Source organism: Pagrus pagrus (genome assembly GCF_965226575.1).
Source record: "Pagrus pagrus genome assembly, chromosome: 24".
NCBI lineage: Eukaryota > Metazoa > Chordata > Actinopteri > Spariformes > Sparidae > Pagrus > Pagrus pagrus.
Genome location: NC_140206.1, coordinates 8,951,707 through 8,966,980, shown reverse-complemented (window position 1 = coordinate 8,966,980; position 15,274 = coordinate 8,951,707). Strand labels below are relative to the sequence as shown.

Genomic DNA, 15,274 nt, shown 5'->3' with positions numbered 1-15,274 from the left:
TGACTCGCCTCTTTGATTCGCTCTTTATTGTGTTTATTTTAGAAAAAGTGCACATATAAACTTTTATTTTGAAAAGCTGGTTATGTACAAAAAGCAAAACAACCATTATCTTACTATTTAGATATCAGTGAGGTGACATGTCTGCACAGAGCCCAAATTATACTGAAAGACATCACCCGCCCTGCTGCCGTCTGCCAAGAGATACAGAAGTATCCGCTGCCACACAACCAGACTACACAGCAGCTTCGCTCCTCAGGCCTCTCATCCTCTCATCTCATCGTACAGCTCCTGATGTTAAATAAAATGTGCAATTTGTTTCAGCAGAGCATGAAACGTTACAGGTGAGTTTGAAAGACAGTAAATAACAACACGTATTAGAATATTTCTAAATATATAAACTTTTATAGAAATGTTTCGTCTGCAGGTTGACTCCTGAGTTCTTTGACTTCCAAAACCAAACAGTTTATTGGACATCTTCAGTGTCAATATATTGAAGTATGCAAGCAGTGGCTACAATGACTGATGTGTAGTCTTCATCATGATGAGCTGTGTGTGAAGAGTTTGCTCTAGTGGTCCTCCAGCGCTTAGTGTTTTGACCAGAGGCTCCACAGTCCGTTCCATATTCCCATCAGAGTGTGTCGGAACAACCTCATCCTGTACGCGTACACGATTGGGTTGAGGGCCGAGTTGACGTGGGAGAGCATGATGGCCGCTAGTGTGAGCCACATGGGCACCTTACACTGTGGACAGAGCAGCAGGATGCTGTTAATGACGTGGATGGGCATCCAACACACCATGAAGAGAAACAGGACCAGGATGAGGGAAGTGGCTTTACGGAGCTCCTGAAAGTTAGATTTGGCCTTGGTGGACTCTCCTGGATGAAGGTCAGCAGGGGCAGAGCTGCTGATGGATCCAGCTGTGGAGACCCTGGGTCCTGTCCTTGTGAATACAACAGTAGTCTCAGTGTCAATAAGAGAACTGATGCCGGACTCTTTTCTCGTCCCCATGTCTGCGCCACCTCCAGTCGTTCCCACAGCGGCTTCGCTCCCACTGTCCTCCATCCTGGAGCTCCCACTACCAACAACTGTCACCTCACTAACTGACGTCCCCCTGACCAGGTTGATGCGTCTGATTTGGTGTAGGACAGTGAGGAAGATGTGTCCGTAGATGAAGATCATGGCCACCAGCGGCACCAGGAAGCAGCAGAAGAAGTTGAAGTAGACCAAATAGGTCATGTCCACCACACAGGTGAAGATACAGTAGCTGGAAGGACAATATATTACATTAATTGATTCATCTTTGGATTTTTTTGCAGTATCATTACCATTCACTTTTATTTACTCAGTCTATCATCTATCCTCCCTCCTCATCCTCTTACTTGGAGTCTGCTGGTTGTCTGTGTGGGTCCATGAGGGGCACAGACCCGGAGACGGCCGCCAGGCACCAGGTGACCAGCAGGGCCAGGTTGGCGTTCCTGGGGCTCATGACGCGCTCATACTGGAAGGGCAGGAGGATGGCCATGTATCGCTCCGCTGCCACCGCCAACATACTCAGGATGGAGCTCTGGAAGAGTATCGACCATTTTTCTAAGAAGTCCTACAAGATGTTTAGCATAGATTCAATCACCGGAGCCTCCAGGTAAACATTCCTACCTGTGTGAGCACCATCAGCATGCTGAGCAGCACCAGGCAGAGGGGCATGTTGTGGCGAGGTTGACCCAGGTCTGTCAGCACTGCACAGGGGATGCCCACCAATCCCACCAGGATGTCCGCCACTGCCAGCGACACCTTCACACACAAGCAGACAGAGTTTAGACCTCTGTGAAGACAAGAATCCAACGTTTCAGATACAAAACTGATTCCCTCACCAGGAAGTAGTTGGTGACGGTGCGGAGCTTCTTGTTGCGGATGACGGCCAGACAAACCAGGAAGTTGCCAATGATGGCCAGCACGGCGATGATGAGCTCAGTGGCGATGTAGATCCCTTTAAAGCGAGGTAGGTATCCAGGCGGCATCGATGCCGAACAGCTACCACTCGCGTTCATGATCCCACAGTCCTGGAAAGCCTGGAAGAGATTGTGAGAAAGTCGAGTATAAGAGCTTTAAATTACCAAGTTGTAAAAGAAACATGCAAGAGGTGGGCAAATCATCCACTTAATGTGTCCTCTGCTTCTCAGAGAGGTGTTTCTATCTTTTACACTGAGAGAACAGGCTGGATTTAGCTGAAGAGAACAAGAGATATGACGGGACGGAGGAACAGTGGTTGTCATGAAGCTCAGTCTGAGGCCTTTGTGTCGACCTACTGAGTGGTGAAAATTGTTCCTGATAAGGGACAAAAACAACAAACGCACAACCCAAGTGTCCACTGGTTACACTCAGAGATGGAGAAGCAAACCTGCTGCCTGTCGCTGCGCACACATGAGGACAGACTCACAACAAATCAACAGCAGCAGGTGTAAATTAACTTCATGTCACTGCATTTCATTTCTGCATTTTTGGGTGAGTGATTAGGGACCGTCCACAAATTATTTGATAGTCCAGGTGAGGTCAACATTATGTTTGACCTTTTTATCAAGGGTAATTTCCCACCTAATATCTCAACTCAACCATTATTTAAGGTTAAAATGTTTATATATTTTTTTGGCACATTAGAAGAATAGAATAGAGGAATTGGTGCTGAACATGCATGATGTTTATTTAGAGCTCAAACAATGACTCGATTGATCAATTAGCTCATCTGCAGGAAATTAATCAGCAACTTTGTTGATCGTCAAACCAGCAAAATTGCAAATTATCCAGCTAGCTAGCGACTTCCAGACTCTGGAACTGATAGCAGTTGCTACTTTTCTTTGTTTTATATGATTTTCTATTGAGCATCTGTAGCTTCTCGAGTGTTGGTCGGGCAAAACTAGACATTTTAAGATGTAAACTTGGACTCAACAGATTAACTTATCAAGAAAATAATTTTGAGATGCTGCCCTAATTATATAACTTTATTTATTTAACCACTTGAGGAGCCGCCAATTTATTAACATCATGCAAACAACTTGTCAACGTGTTGTCTGTTATTCACACATTAACTATGTTAATTTTACCATGTTTAAGTTAGAATGCAGATTAAAGACAAAGTGAGAGTTAACGATGATCCCTACTCTCTATGATAAAGATCATCTTTGGCTTAAAACTGACATATTGTCTCGACTATAGTGACTAGAAAATGAAATGTTTTTCACATTTTGATGTATCTTGCCTTCAAATTTTGGAAGAAGAGGGTGAAATTTAATATAATTCTGGCTGTAGGACTCTCCCCAAACATCGGACTACACTCTATTTAGCAAAAAGATAAAATACAAATTGCAATGCAATTAATACAAAATGCTGTTCAGATCATCCTAATAATTCTCATACAGTCCCTTAGAGAGAAAAAAAACAAAACAAGGACAAATAGAGCGTAATAAGGCTCTATAAACAGATATCAACAAGACAATTTCCTGCGTAATTATTGTTTCATTGGTGGATAAAGTAGTTTAAGTTTGGATCATGATGTGTACTCACCTGTGCTAGGCTTCAGGTGCAGTCATCACACAGACCATCCAGGACACATTTAACAATATGTGCTTGATGCAGGAGAGACATCAGAGTTCACTGAGGGGAAACTGAGAAAGAAGCAGGATGAAACCACACCTCTTCCCTCCGTCCCTTCCTCTTCTCCTCTCCCTCTCTTTCTCTCTTTCTTTCTTACAGCAGAGATAAAAGGAATAAAGCAGAATACGTCAAGCAGGAGGCCGCTGATTGAACAGCAGCAGTTGCAACATGGCTCTGGATGTGGGTGAAATGGAAAAGCAGATATGCTTTGACGTAAATCGCCATCCTGTTCCCCACAAAACAAACAAGTCATATTAATTTTTTGGATTATGTCTGCATGAGCAACTCTTTCATGCTGCGATGTTTCAGTAAAGAACAATGAAGGAGGAACCGAACGTGCTCAATGTGCAGCTACAATGAGAAACAAGTGTTACACAGTGGTTTAAAACATGAGCACACATGTTGTCAGATTGCAGCGGTATTATTGCTGTATTGTTTGCACAAAGCACACAAGGTAGCTACAAGGTACAAGTATACACAAGTAATATTGGTTAAATGTACTTAAACTATCAAAGATTAAAAGTACACAATGCAGGAAGATACACACCTGTGCATGTTTAACAATTATATATTATATTATAAGATTCTTATTACAGATGCATTCATGTGTAAGTACAATTTTTAAAGACGTAATTTGTTTAGAGGGAGTTAATTTTAACAATTAAACCCAATTCTTTATATTTTGTTTATACTATACATCAGCTCATTATATTTCATAAGGTAACTCGTCGCATAATAGAAAACGCACTCAAACGAAGTACAAGTACCTCAAATTTTTAGCAGTACTGAAGTACTTATGTCCCAATGAAAGTATTTTTGTGTTTACTTTGTGTTTATGTTCAGTTTTGTTGCTGCGTTCTCACCTGTCACCACTAGATGTCACCAGAACACTGTTATCGTGTTTTATTAACGCGATAGCGCCAACCCGGAAGTTGTTGCGGGTCACGTGACTGCAGCTCAACGTGCTCGGTGTTGACATGAAGAGCAGCAGTCAGTACTGAGGAGGGTTTCTTCTCTTACAGTTTATGATTTAATACATCTGTAGCTCATGTGACGCATTTTAATATAGAGGCTCATCTCCTGTCGCGTCAGTTAGCTTTAGCCGGAAGCTACACAGGCTAACAGACAGACATGTCTGGTTTCAGCGCTGAGCTGATAGACTACCTGGAGGGTAGGATCACCTTTGAGGAGTTTGACAAGCGGAGAGATGAGAGGAGAGCCAAGGTAGGTGACAAAGTATGGTTAAAGTCTGTACCTGGATATCTACGACGACTTAGCTCCTGGCAAAACTAAGCTAGCTAGCTAGCCGACGCAGTAGCACTCGCATTCGCATTACAGTTTGAGTTCTGTAAGTGTTGTTTAGGTGAGATACAGTTGGTGTTTTCTTCTCTCTGTCCTCTCTCAGGAGTCAGAGGAGACAGAGGTCGCAGCTGAAGGTGTGGAGGATGATGCTCAGCCCTCCACCTCTGCACAGACCCCCCGGAACAAAGGTAACACTGCTGTCTGTCTGAGACCAGCAGGGTTTTTAAGTGTGGTTTGGTGCAGAAGTTCATAACTGATGGTTAGAAATGCAGAGATGGATGATTTAATATCCTGTAACTCGAATAAGATTGTTGTTGTATTAAAACATTTTTGGCTATTCTTCTTCTTCTACTACTTCTCTCTCTTCTTCGTATTCTTCTTCTCTGTCTTTATTTGTGGATCACAAACCAACATTAAAGGTGCAAACATCCACCTACTGAGATTGTAAATGCTGCTCTCCTTACATCAATAAAAGCAATGTGACCTATAAATAGCCATTGATATTAATTTCCCGGTACCAGGCTGACAATTTAACAGTCCAAATTTTTATTTATTGTGCATCCCGACGTTGACTGATCATCATTATTTGCAGCCCTAACGTAGCCTAAAAGACGAAACCCAGGGCAAAACCTTCCACCAATCTTTTTCTTCTCCCCTCAGATGACGGAGTCAGCCCGGGGGTCCAGCTGGCCTTCGCCTCCATGCTGGGAGAAACCCCACAGCCCCCATCCTCAGAAGAGGAGGCGGAAGAAGAAGAGGAGGACAGTATGAGCTATGTTGACGACGAAGATGATGAGGACTACAAGGTGGAAGAGGAGGAGGGGGCTAAGGCAAAGGCGGAGGTGGAGGTGGAGGAGACGGAGAAGAAGCCGAAGCGTCGGGGGAAAGGCGGAGGTGGGGGCGGGAGAGCGAGGGGGAGGGGGCGCAGGAAGAGGAGAGAGGAGGAAGAGGAGGATGAGGAGGATCCGTCGGTGGGGGACGTGTTCGCGCTGGAGATGGAGCTGAACCGGGAGAACAAGAAGATGATGAGGGTGAGTAGATGGAGGAAGAGGAGGAGGAGGAGTGTGTGGTTGGTTCTCCCAGCTGATGACTTTCTGTGTGTTCAGGAGCGACGCCATCGCAGCAAGCTGCCCCGAGCTCTCAGAGGCTTGATGGGCGAAGCCAACATCCGCTACGCCCGAGGAGAGAAGGAGGACGCCATCTTGATGTGCATGGAGATCATCAGACAAGGTAGGAAACGACTGTTAGAGCGTTTAAGAGCAAGAGTAGTCGTCGCACTGGAGTCTGAATGAATCGTCTCTTCCAGCTCCTCTGGCCTACGAGCCGTTCTCCACGTTGGCGATGATCTACGAGGACGATGAAGACATGGACAAAGCGCTGCAGTTCGGTCTCATCGCCGCCCACCTGAACCCGTCAGACGGCGAGGAGTGGATCAGGCTGGCAGAGATGAGTCTGGAGCAGGACAACATCCGGCAGGCCATCGTCTGCTACACCAAGGGTCGGCCTCACACTCAGGATACAAATTCAAAAACGTGATTATTATTTTCAGCCCTAACCTCCGTCGTCCTTCTGCCTCTTCAGCCATCAAGTACAACCCCACCAACGTGCGCTACCTGTGGGAGCGCTCCAGCCTCCACATGCGCCTGGGCGAGCACAAGCACTGCATGGACGGCTACCGCAGGATCCTGTCGCTGCTGCCGCTGGAGGACGGAGAGCACTTCATGCAGCTGTCCAAGGACATGGCCAAGTACGAGGACACGCGGAGACGCGTTCAAGGTCACGTTTCTGTCGTGATGTTTTCTTTTTGAACTCATATTTGTGTTTCCTCTTTAGGAGTTACTACGAGAGTAACGACCTGACCTCAGCTCTGGGTGTCATCGAGGACGCTCTGCTGCGACACCCGAGCCTGGTCAGCGATGACTTCATCAACATGGCAGCCGAGCTCTACATCGCCAGCCGCCAGTACAACAAAGCTCTGGAGGTACGACTCGGTCTGTGTGTGCGTTTGTGTGAAACGAAGCAATTAAAATGTGTTTTGTCGTAACGAGTGCGCATACTGTGCTTTTCCCAGGTGTTGGTCCAGTTTGCAGGTTTACTTTTGATCAGGGATGAAGAAGCCAAAGCAGAAGCTGTGGAAACAAAACAGGAAGAGAAAGAGGCAGAAAAAACGGCCGAGGAGGAAGAGAAGAAGAGCGAAGAAGAGGCGGAGTCAGAGACTGCAGAGAAAACAGCAGCTGAGGAGAAAGGTGAGTCACTCATGTCTGACTGTCTGGAAATGTTGAGGTACTTGTACTTTCCTTAAGTATTTCCATCTTCTGCTGCTTCATACTTCCACTCCACTACACTTTGAAGGCAAATATTGTACTTTGTATGTCACTAGATTTATTTGATTACTATAGTTACTAGTTACTTTGCAGATTACATGCTGGCACCTGAACCAAACGTGTATATTTTAGGTTTACTTTTGATACTTGAGTATATTTAATATCAGATCCTCTGACTTTTACTCGAGTACTATTCATATGGGTGACTTTCACTTTTACCAAAGTCATATTTTAACACAATGTCTTTACTTTTTCTCAAGTATGACCTTTGAGTACTTTATACCAGCCTGCCTAACCTAACTGAGGATTACAGTGTTGGTTACTGACCTGCAGTAGCAGGAGCCAGTTTGTCTTCCTCATGGACGGACAGAGGGGCTGAAAACGCTCCGAGGTCTAATAAATCTGACACTTTTATGGCCTTGAGGGACGTTTCAGAAGCGACTGTATTTATTGAACCCGAGAGATGTTTGACTCAGAAATCACTGCCGCTAAAACGCCGCCGCTCGTTCATTATGGAGCTGAGAATAATTCCCTTTACAAAGCCTAACCCTTTGAAGAAGACGACGACATTTGCTGCATTGTCTGTCCGTCTTGTGATGTGTCAGCAGCGCCAATTAACCCAGTCGAACGTATTGAACGCTGACTGTACAGCAGGGAGGTGATTGTTAGTCTAGACGAGGAGACAAATGTTTTTGTGATCCTTTATTCAAGAAGCAAATTTAGCTCCGACGCGGGCACATCCACTTCCTGCAGCTCGATGTGGGTTACAGATCATTTCTTTTCAAAATGACGACGTCGTTTTCCCTCTTCTTAATAACAGACGAGGATCCGAGGGAGAAGCGCTCGCCACGAGGAGTTTATCATCTGCTGATTGGAGAAAAAAAAACAGATTTAGATAGAAAACTGAAGTGAGGGAGGAAATGGAAAAAAAAAACTGGAGTCACGTGATTCGGAGGTCCTCAACAAGTGATTTGTTGTTATTAATGTAGCTTACTAACGGTCTTCACGCCCGAGCTGTGAAGTTTCACACTCCTCCTCACCCGCCACAGAAACTAATCATAGCTGTTATTATTGGAACATAGTAACGCTGTTCCACTGTGTGTGTGTGTGTGTGTGTGTGTGTTTCCAGGTGAAATTAAGGATGTACAGGTCCCAGACAGCGTCCCAGTGGACCTGAGGGCCAAGCTGATGGTCTGCCTCATACACCTGCATGTCTTCACGCCTCTGGAGGTAAACAGGGCTAACAAGGGTTGTATAGTAACAGTGATGTGGTGCATTATTGAGAAAACGAGAAGCTAAAATACTGATTTTTACTGATGTGTCTCCGTCAGGGGCTGGTGTCGACTCTGATGGAGCAGAGCCCCGAGGAGATCGGGGACTTGTACCTGGACGTGGCCGAAGCCTACCTGGAGGAGGGCGAGTACATGACCGCCCTGCCTCTGCTGTCCGCCCTCGTCATATCCGAAAAGTACAACCTGGCTGTCGTGTGGCTCCGACACGCAGGTGAGACCGACAGGAAGCAAACGTCTTAAAAAGAAGACTTGAGTTTGAACTTTACAGCCGTCACTGAGGGAGGGTTTACTGCGGGGCTGTTTGAACGTATTAGTTTAAGCCAGGTGTGCCTTTATAAACTGACACCTGAGTGAAGTAAATACTTATTTTATTCCCACTTTAATGGCTTTGAAAGCTCCAGTGAGTGTAAAAAGTGTAATCCTGCTCAGACAGATCTGAGAGTCGAACCCGAAATATCCTCTTAGCAGCTGAGAGGCGTATCTGCACGAGCTTCCATCCAAAACCTTCTCCACTGTGCGAAACTCTGCAGCGAAGGTGCGAGACGGGATTTGAAGCGACCTCTCAGTTCGACTGACGAGCGAGGGAAAAAAAAACAAACCTGTTACATAAAACGCCTTCCTCCCTCGCAGAGTGTCTGAAGGCGCTGGGCCACATGGAGGTGGCGGCAGAAAGCTACGGTAAGGTGGTGGAGATGGCTCCGCTGCACCTCGAGGCTCGACTGTCCCTGGCCACCCTGCAGCAGCAGCTGGGCCGGCCCGAGTGCGCGCTCAAGGCCCTGGAGTCCATGTACGACAGCGAGACGCTGGCGCAGGACTCGTCAGCGGCACAAAAGGCAAGGCCGTGTGCTTTTTGTCTCCCTCCAGTCAAAAATGTTTTTCTTACTAGAAGGCTGTTGTGTGTATTTATACACGGTGTGTTTGCAGGAATTAAAGCTGCTGCTGCACCGCTCCACCCTGCTGAAGACTCAGGGACGGATCCAGGACTACCTGGACTCCACCATCACCATGATCTCCATGCTGCTGAAGGTAACACACACATGAACACACACGCAGGCACCGAGCTGGTTAAGGCTAATGAGGAGTCATTTGCAGACAGATTGCAGAGAGAGGGCCATTTGCATTTTCATCATCTCCCCCAACGAGTCAGACAAATGTGTGTGTGTGCTGTGTACATGCAGGTGGCCATGCAGCGAGCGAAGGTGTGTGTGCGCTCCGTGACGGTGTCGGGCGAGAATCACCTGCGGCTGGTGAAGGTCAAAGACATGCAGACGGAAATTGCTGACCAAGAGGCTGCCTATCTGGACAACACTGGTATGGATATTATGTATACATTTACGTGTGTGTGTGTGTGTGTGTGTGTGTGTGTGTGTGTGTGTTCATACCTGGCTGATGCACAGGGCATGTAGTTGGCAGGAGCAGAGCAGAGCAGTTGGCCGGGTACAGTTCACTGTCAGCACTTATTAGGAGCGTCCATATGTGGAGAGAAAGCTGTAACTGACGGTGCGTTCTGGTCCGTGTCCAGGTAAAACCAACGTCCTGTCCAAAGAGGACTGGTGGCAGCTGCTGGTGAGCTGCGTGCTGACGCTGTGTGACGTGCAGCGCTACGAGGAGGCCGAGCTGCTGGTGGAGTCCGCCATGGAGTTCTACTCCTTCTACGACAACAAACCCCGGAGGAAGGAGATGGAGTTCATCGGCCTGTCCGCCACCATCCTGGACCACAACCACTACAACGCCTACAACTACATCAGGTAGACTCGAACGGCTCCGTCCTACGGCTTCTTTCTTGTCTGTTTGACGAAAGTGTAAACCGTCTTCTGTTCGTTTTCTTCTCAACAGATTGATGCTGATGGAAAAAGTGGATCTGCCTCAGCTTTGGAATATTTTCAACCAGGTGTGCAAATGTCTTCGAGCTGCATTAAACCTCTGAAGATTTATAATCCGAGACAGAAATCATGGAACGGATGTCTGAGATGCTTTTTTCTTCCCCTCAGCTGACGATCACCTCCCACCACCAGCGGCACCATCGCTTCTGCCTGCGCCTGCTGCTGAAGCATCCCGACAACCACGCCCTGTGCGTCCTCTGCGGACACAACGCCATGGTGTCGGGGAGCTTCAAACACGCTCTGGGTACGAAAACACACACAGGCTGCGCTACTTGTTCTGCATGTTTTAGCTAACGAGGTACAAACCGCTTTAAAACAAGCGTGTCGCTGCTTCCTTGTCGTGATGTTCAGGTTGGCTCATGCTAGTGATGGCACATTCTTGCTAGCAATACAAAAATATAAAGTCAGTTATGGGGAATTTTAAAAGAGAGCGTTCTTAGAAGAAAAACTTCAGTCTGGAACATGAGCAAAAAAACCACGTCGTTGGCAGATTGTTGTCCAGCAGCCTCCTGTTTGTTTTGGTCTTTCGAGGTGAGGAAATATTTCTCGCTCATTTTTCCATTCATCTAACACATTGTCCGACATGCTGTGTGTCTTCAGGCCAGTATGTTCAGGCCTTCCAGACTCACCCGGACAACCCGCTCTACAGCCTGTGTGTGGGCCTCACCTTCTTCCACATGGCGTCGCAGAAGTACGTCGCCAAACGACACGCGCTGGTGCTGCAGGTTTGTGCTCCACTCACCTTTGTTTTCATTTATAATTATACACCATCGTCTTGCTCTGTTCTTATTGAATATACATGTGTGTTTTTCAGGGCTTCTCCTTCCTGTGGCGGTACGTGGAGCTGCGAGGAGAGTGTCAGGAGAGCATGTACAACCTGGGCAGAGCGCTGCACCAGATGGGCCTCTCACATTTGGCCATTCATTACTACCAGAAGGCGCTCACGATGCCCGCACCCAAACTGGAGGTCGGTTTACACACAGCACACGTCAGCTAACTATTTCCATGTTAACTGGACTGTTTGAGCTCTCGTTCCGCTGTGTCATTGTGACTTTAAATTTAGAAACCTCTCCCTCACTTCTATCGAGGACATTGATGAATGGACCAGTTTTCCAGTTTAAGCAGCCTGATAGGATGTTTTCCTCTTTTCGTCTCTCCATCCTCTCACCACTCTTCCTCCCTGCAGGGCATGCCGGACGATCAGGTGGATCTGCAGAGGGAGATCGCCTTCAACCTCTCCCTCATCTACCAGGCCAGCGGGAACATGGAGATGGCCCGGCAGCTCATCACCACACACTGCGTCGTTTAGAGATGCACACTCATGATCTGTGACAGTGGTTTTGATTCAGTGCCTGTAAATGCTGCTTTGGTAAAGATATGGAGGACATCAGGAGGATAAATGATCAAATAAATATAGAAATAAATTACAGTTTTAATGAAGATACAAACATTTATCTTGCTAGTGGTGTATAAAGGTGAGCTCACACATGCTACTGATTTTTAGCTAGCTTAGCTAGCGTAACTCTTTCTCGTCTCGTTGACCAATCATGCTCTATAGTGAGGTTGGTGACACCTAGCTTGTTCAAATACGGACAGAAATACATAAAATACTAAATATACAAATGTAGAAATACATAAATTAACAAAAGCAGAAATGTATTAAACAAAATGTAACATTTATTTTGATTATCCGATGAATTGCTAACATTTTTTCATGCATTTAATTATTAATTATGTTTTATTTTCCAGCTTTTATACATTTGTAATTTTATGTATTCAAATGTATTTATTTCTGTATTTAGTTATCTTTTATCCTCCATACGAAACAGCTCATGGGTACAAATGGCTGTCTTCTCTTCATGCTGTCATGTCAGTTGTGATGTATATATGTAAGACTGCATAGTATTTATTTGTTTACAGCGTTGGCGGCGCTGCTGCGTAATGAACGTAGACATCAGTTATTATCGTCTCAACATGTTCACCTACACAGTGAACACTTTCACAGACCGATATCTGAGACTGAAGTGGTCGGTGATGAGTTTTTCAGACATTGTTTTCCTCCAGTCTCGGACGATGATGTATTTTCGTTGTAAGTTTGTAATATCATGTGTGCAGAGTCTTAATACTGTTTTATAAAATTTAAGTCATGCTGTTAAAACACATTTCTATTTTTGATAACAAAACATTGTTTTTGAACAATAAAGATAAGTTTGACGTTTCAGGCACATCCTTTGTTGTGATTTTATTTTAGTTTTTGACAGTCGTGTGACAAAACGGTGGACGGGCAGACTTTTCTTTTGTTGTTGCAGGGATTAAGGCGGTGGGATTATTTGCCAAATCCCTCCCTCTCTCCTATTCCAACCGTCTGCTTCCATCATGTTTCCTCCCCGGGTCACTGCACTCCATCTAGGCCAGAGCCAGAGGGGGGCCACAGGCCTCACTGGTGGAAGAGAGGGCAGAGCTTTGTTTGTGGGACCTTTTCCCCGCCGACACTGAGAAGTAAAGTCAGGAATATTGTTTATGAACACAGTAGAGAAACTTCCAAAAGTATGCCGCGCTCATTCTACGGTAACAAAAGTCACATCCTACTAGAAAAGTACAATGAAACGCCACTCGAAGTTTGAATTCTTCTTGTAAACTTGGGAAACATTCATCTACTGCGACCTTTACGAGGGAGCCGTAGTCCAACGTCACACAACAGAAGAGACCGAAACTAATTGATATTTTACTTTAATTATGACAAACTGAGACTTTCTTGACTTTAAAAATTATCTTTTCAATCCACAAACATTGTTTAAGTGATTCATGGCACAATTCATACAGATTCAACAACGTATGTGTCTCTCCACATTCACTGCTTTACAATTTATTCCAAAATAAGGTCACATGAGGTCTCATTGAAAGGGCCGTGACTTGGGGAGGAGGTCGGATGTGTGTGTAGACGACAATATTTAGACGTTTGGGCATAAAAGTGCTGTAAAATAAAAAGTATAATGATGTCTGTTCCCTCACGTGCTGTTTTTCTTCCTCTATTTCCTTTATATACGTGAGCTGGCTGCAATTCTGAGGGTGCAGTTGCCAAAGAGACGTCATTTTCTTACGGTCAGCCATGTTTTTTGTTAACGTTTGAGCCTCCTTTCTGTTAATTAAACACTAAACAAAACATAATTATGAATAATTCAGTATATCCTCCCAAATCCAACACACTGGACCTTTAAATCCTGCTGGTTCCTTGTCGGCCCCTCCCTTTGCGCTCCCATTAAAACCCACTATTGGCCCTGACATATTCATATCATTAACCTTCCTATAGATGAGACCTGATCCTGGGATGCCCTTATTATTAAACTGTCCTCACATGAAAGCTGTGATTAAAACACTAATCCTCATGGTCTGTAATTGAAATCATTCCTGGTGAATCAATCTCGCGACCCCTTCAGGGTCCGCGGACCTCATGCTGGGCACCACAGAGAGGAGGGGGGCAGTGGGAGGTGTTAGATCAGTTATTTTGATGCTGAGCTCGGTCAATATGGACTCCCACAACAAGGCCTGGCTTTAAAAAAAATTAAAGAAAAAGTTCCCAACCAGCACTTACATCGTAAATATGCGGTTGTGAGCAGGATGCGGTCGGTTTTGCTTCAGCCCCGCACGGAGGAGCGTCACCACACCGGGGACGGAGTGCGTGAAGCGGCGGAAACGCGGCGGCGGATGTGGAGCGCTCCAGCCGAATAAATAAGATATGAACGCGTCTCTCTGCCCAACATCACCGAGAAGTATACGAGGCCCGGAGGAGGAGGAGGAGGAGGAGGAGATGGCAACCACGATCTGAAGAAAAACGGGATCCGTTCAATTTGACGGGTGTTTTTTTCCCAAAAGGGAGATTTCGCTACCGAGGAGGCGGCGGCGCTGCACCCCGGGCTCTGAGGCGCAGGAGCCCGCTTGGAAAGCCGATGAAGGGTCGGCGGTGCCCGGGCCGTGCGGAGGTCCGTCGTCCATGATTACGCGCTTTCTTTTGGGGATCTTTTTGGCGTGCACACGCGGCTGTGAACGCTTTAAACCGCATAAAAAAAGGTAAGAAAGGGTGTCTCACATGCATATGTAATAATAGATGAGTTTGTGTCAGTGCAGCAGAGGGAGGTTTGATGTGGATCTGTAGCCTGATTTCACAACATCAAGCTCTCATCAATTGACGGGTTTTTCTCCACGCACGACTGTATTTGATCACATATTTTTACCCCCCCCTTCCTCATCAATCTGTCTGGGCTGCCTCCCGAGCTGGGGGAGCTGATGAAGTCATGCCATGACGGCAACAGTGACAAATAAAGGCCCCAACAGCAACAACAACAAAGCCCCAGATCAAACCCTTCCTCCTGCTGCACCATGTGTGGCTGTCAGAGAGAGAGAGAGACAGGCTGTGGTTTAAAAAAGGGAAAGTCAACAGTGGTTTCAACCTGCTGCCTCACACACACACAGACACACACAGACACACACACACATGCTGGGAGAATGTGAGTAAATTAGATCAGAGCTGTAGTGTGCCTCACACAATCAGATCAATCCCAGAATAACAGCTCATCTCCCATTTCCTCTCTAATAGCTGCATGTAGGATCTGACCCTGATTGTAATCTGTGTATAATAAACTACAGTGTAGGCTGAGGTTATGTTCGGTAGGGATTTGGTTGAGGATGTGCACTCCAGCAACCCCTGAATCCACCATGAAGAAGTGTTTCGGATCGTGTGGGATGAGATTCACGCGGTGCCGGTGTTATTTATCTGTAGTGTCTTGCTCGATGACACTTCAGCAGGGCAGGGCCTGGATCCACCACCGCTC

General features: G+C 46.1%; 3 protein-coding genes across 4 annotated transcripts in view; 2 read left to right on the top strand and 1 right to left on the bottom strand.

The window, feature by feature from the left end:
- Window positions 1-3,968, bottom strand: LOC311252994 (adenosine receptor A1-like). Its single transcript, XM_084346662.1, has 5 exons — window positions 3,555-3,968; window positions 1,868-2,065; window positions 1,653-1,787; window positions 1,379-1,563; window positions 1-1,263 (listed from the first exon to the last, which is right to left on the bottom strand). Exons 2-5 carry the CDS (start codon window positions 2,042-2,044, stop codon window positions 585-587), a joined length of 1,176 nt encoding a protein of 391 aa, XP_084202788.1. The 5' UTR covers window positions 2,045-2,065; window positions 3,555-3,968; the 3' UTR covers window positions 1-584.
- A 414-nt stretch (window positions 3,969-4,382) lies between these two features.
- gtf3c3 (general transcription factor IIIC, polypeptide 3) lies at window positions 4,383-12,670 on the top strand. The gene is made up of 19 exons (XM_084347522.1): window positions 4,383-4,868; window positions 5,050-5,134; window positions 5,607-5,977; window positions 6,053-6,176; window positions 6,253-6,444; window positions 6,528-6,693; window positions 6,780-6,927; window positions 7,018-7,192; window positions 8,400-8,500; window positions 8,602-8,773; window positions 9,193-9,395; window positions 9,487-9,588; window positions 9,741-9,873; window positions 10,085-10,310; window positions 10,399-10,453; window positions 10,554-10,689; window positions 11,046-11,170; window positions 11,260-11,412; window positions 11,632-12,670. The coding sequence occupies exons 1-19, from the start codon at window positions 4,776-4,778 to the stop codon at window positions 11,752-11,754; spliced, it is 2,883 nt and encodes a 960-aa protein (XP_084203648.1). The 5' UTR covers window positions 4,383-4,775; the 3' UTR covers window positions 11,755-12,670.
- A 1,054-nt stretch (window positions 12,671-13,724) lies between these two features.
- hecw2b (HECT, C2 and WW domain containing E3 ubiquitin protein ligase 2b) overlaps window positions 13,725-15,274 on the top strand; it is a 29,017-nt gene continuing 27,467 nt past the window's right edge. Inside the window, exon 1 of one of the 2 annotated variants that reach the window (XM_084347520.1) lies at window positions 13,725-14,513. The gene's annotated coding sequence lies outside the window, so the exon portion shown is untranslated. The remainder of the gene's footprint in view (window positions 14,514-15,274) is intronic. The other variant, XM_084347521.1, reaches the window with a different exon arrangement.

What these genes read in the sequence shown, in the direction of transcription:
- gtf3c3 (XM_084347522.1), top strand. Translation starts at nt 4,776, where the DNA reads ATGTCTGGTTTCAGCGCTGAGCTGATAGACTACCTGGAGGGTAGGATC. An exon ending in ACAGACCCCCCGGAACAAAG is followed by an intron (nt 5,135 to 5,606) that starts GTAACACTGCTG and finishes TTCTCCCCTCAG; the next exon opens with ATGACGGAGTCAGCCCGGGG. An exon ending in AGAACAAGAAGATGATGAGG is followed by an intron (nt 5,978 to 6,052) that starts GTGAGTAGATGG and finishes CTGTGTGTTCAG; the next exon opens with GAGCGACGCCATCGCAGCAA.
- LOC311252994 (XM_084346662.1), bottom strand. Translation starts at nt 2,044, where the DNA reads ATGAACGCGAGTGGTAGCTGTTCGGCATCGATGCCGCCTGGATACCTA. An exon ending in CCGTCACCAACTACTTCCTG is followed by an intron (nt 1,788 to 1,867) that starts GTGAGGGAATCA and finishes TTGTGTGTGAAG; the next exon opens with GTGTCGCTGGCAGTGGCGGA. An exon ending in AGACAACCAGCAGACTCCAA is followed by an intron (nt 1,264 to 1,378) that starts GTAAGAGGATGA and finishes TTGTCCTTCCAG; the next exon opens with CTACTGTATCTTCACCTGTG.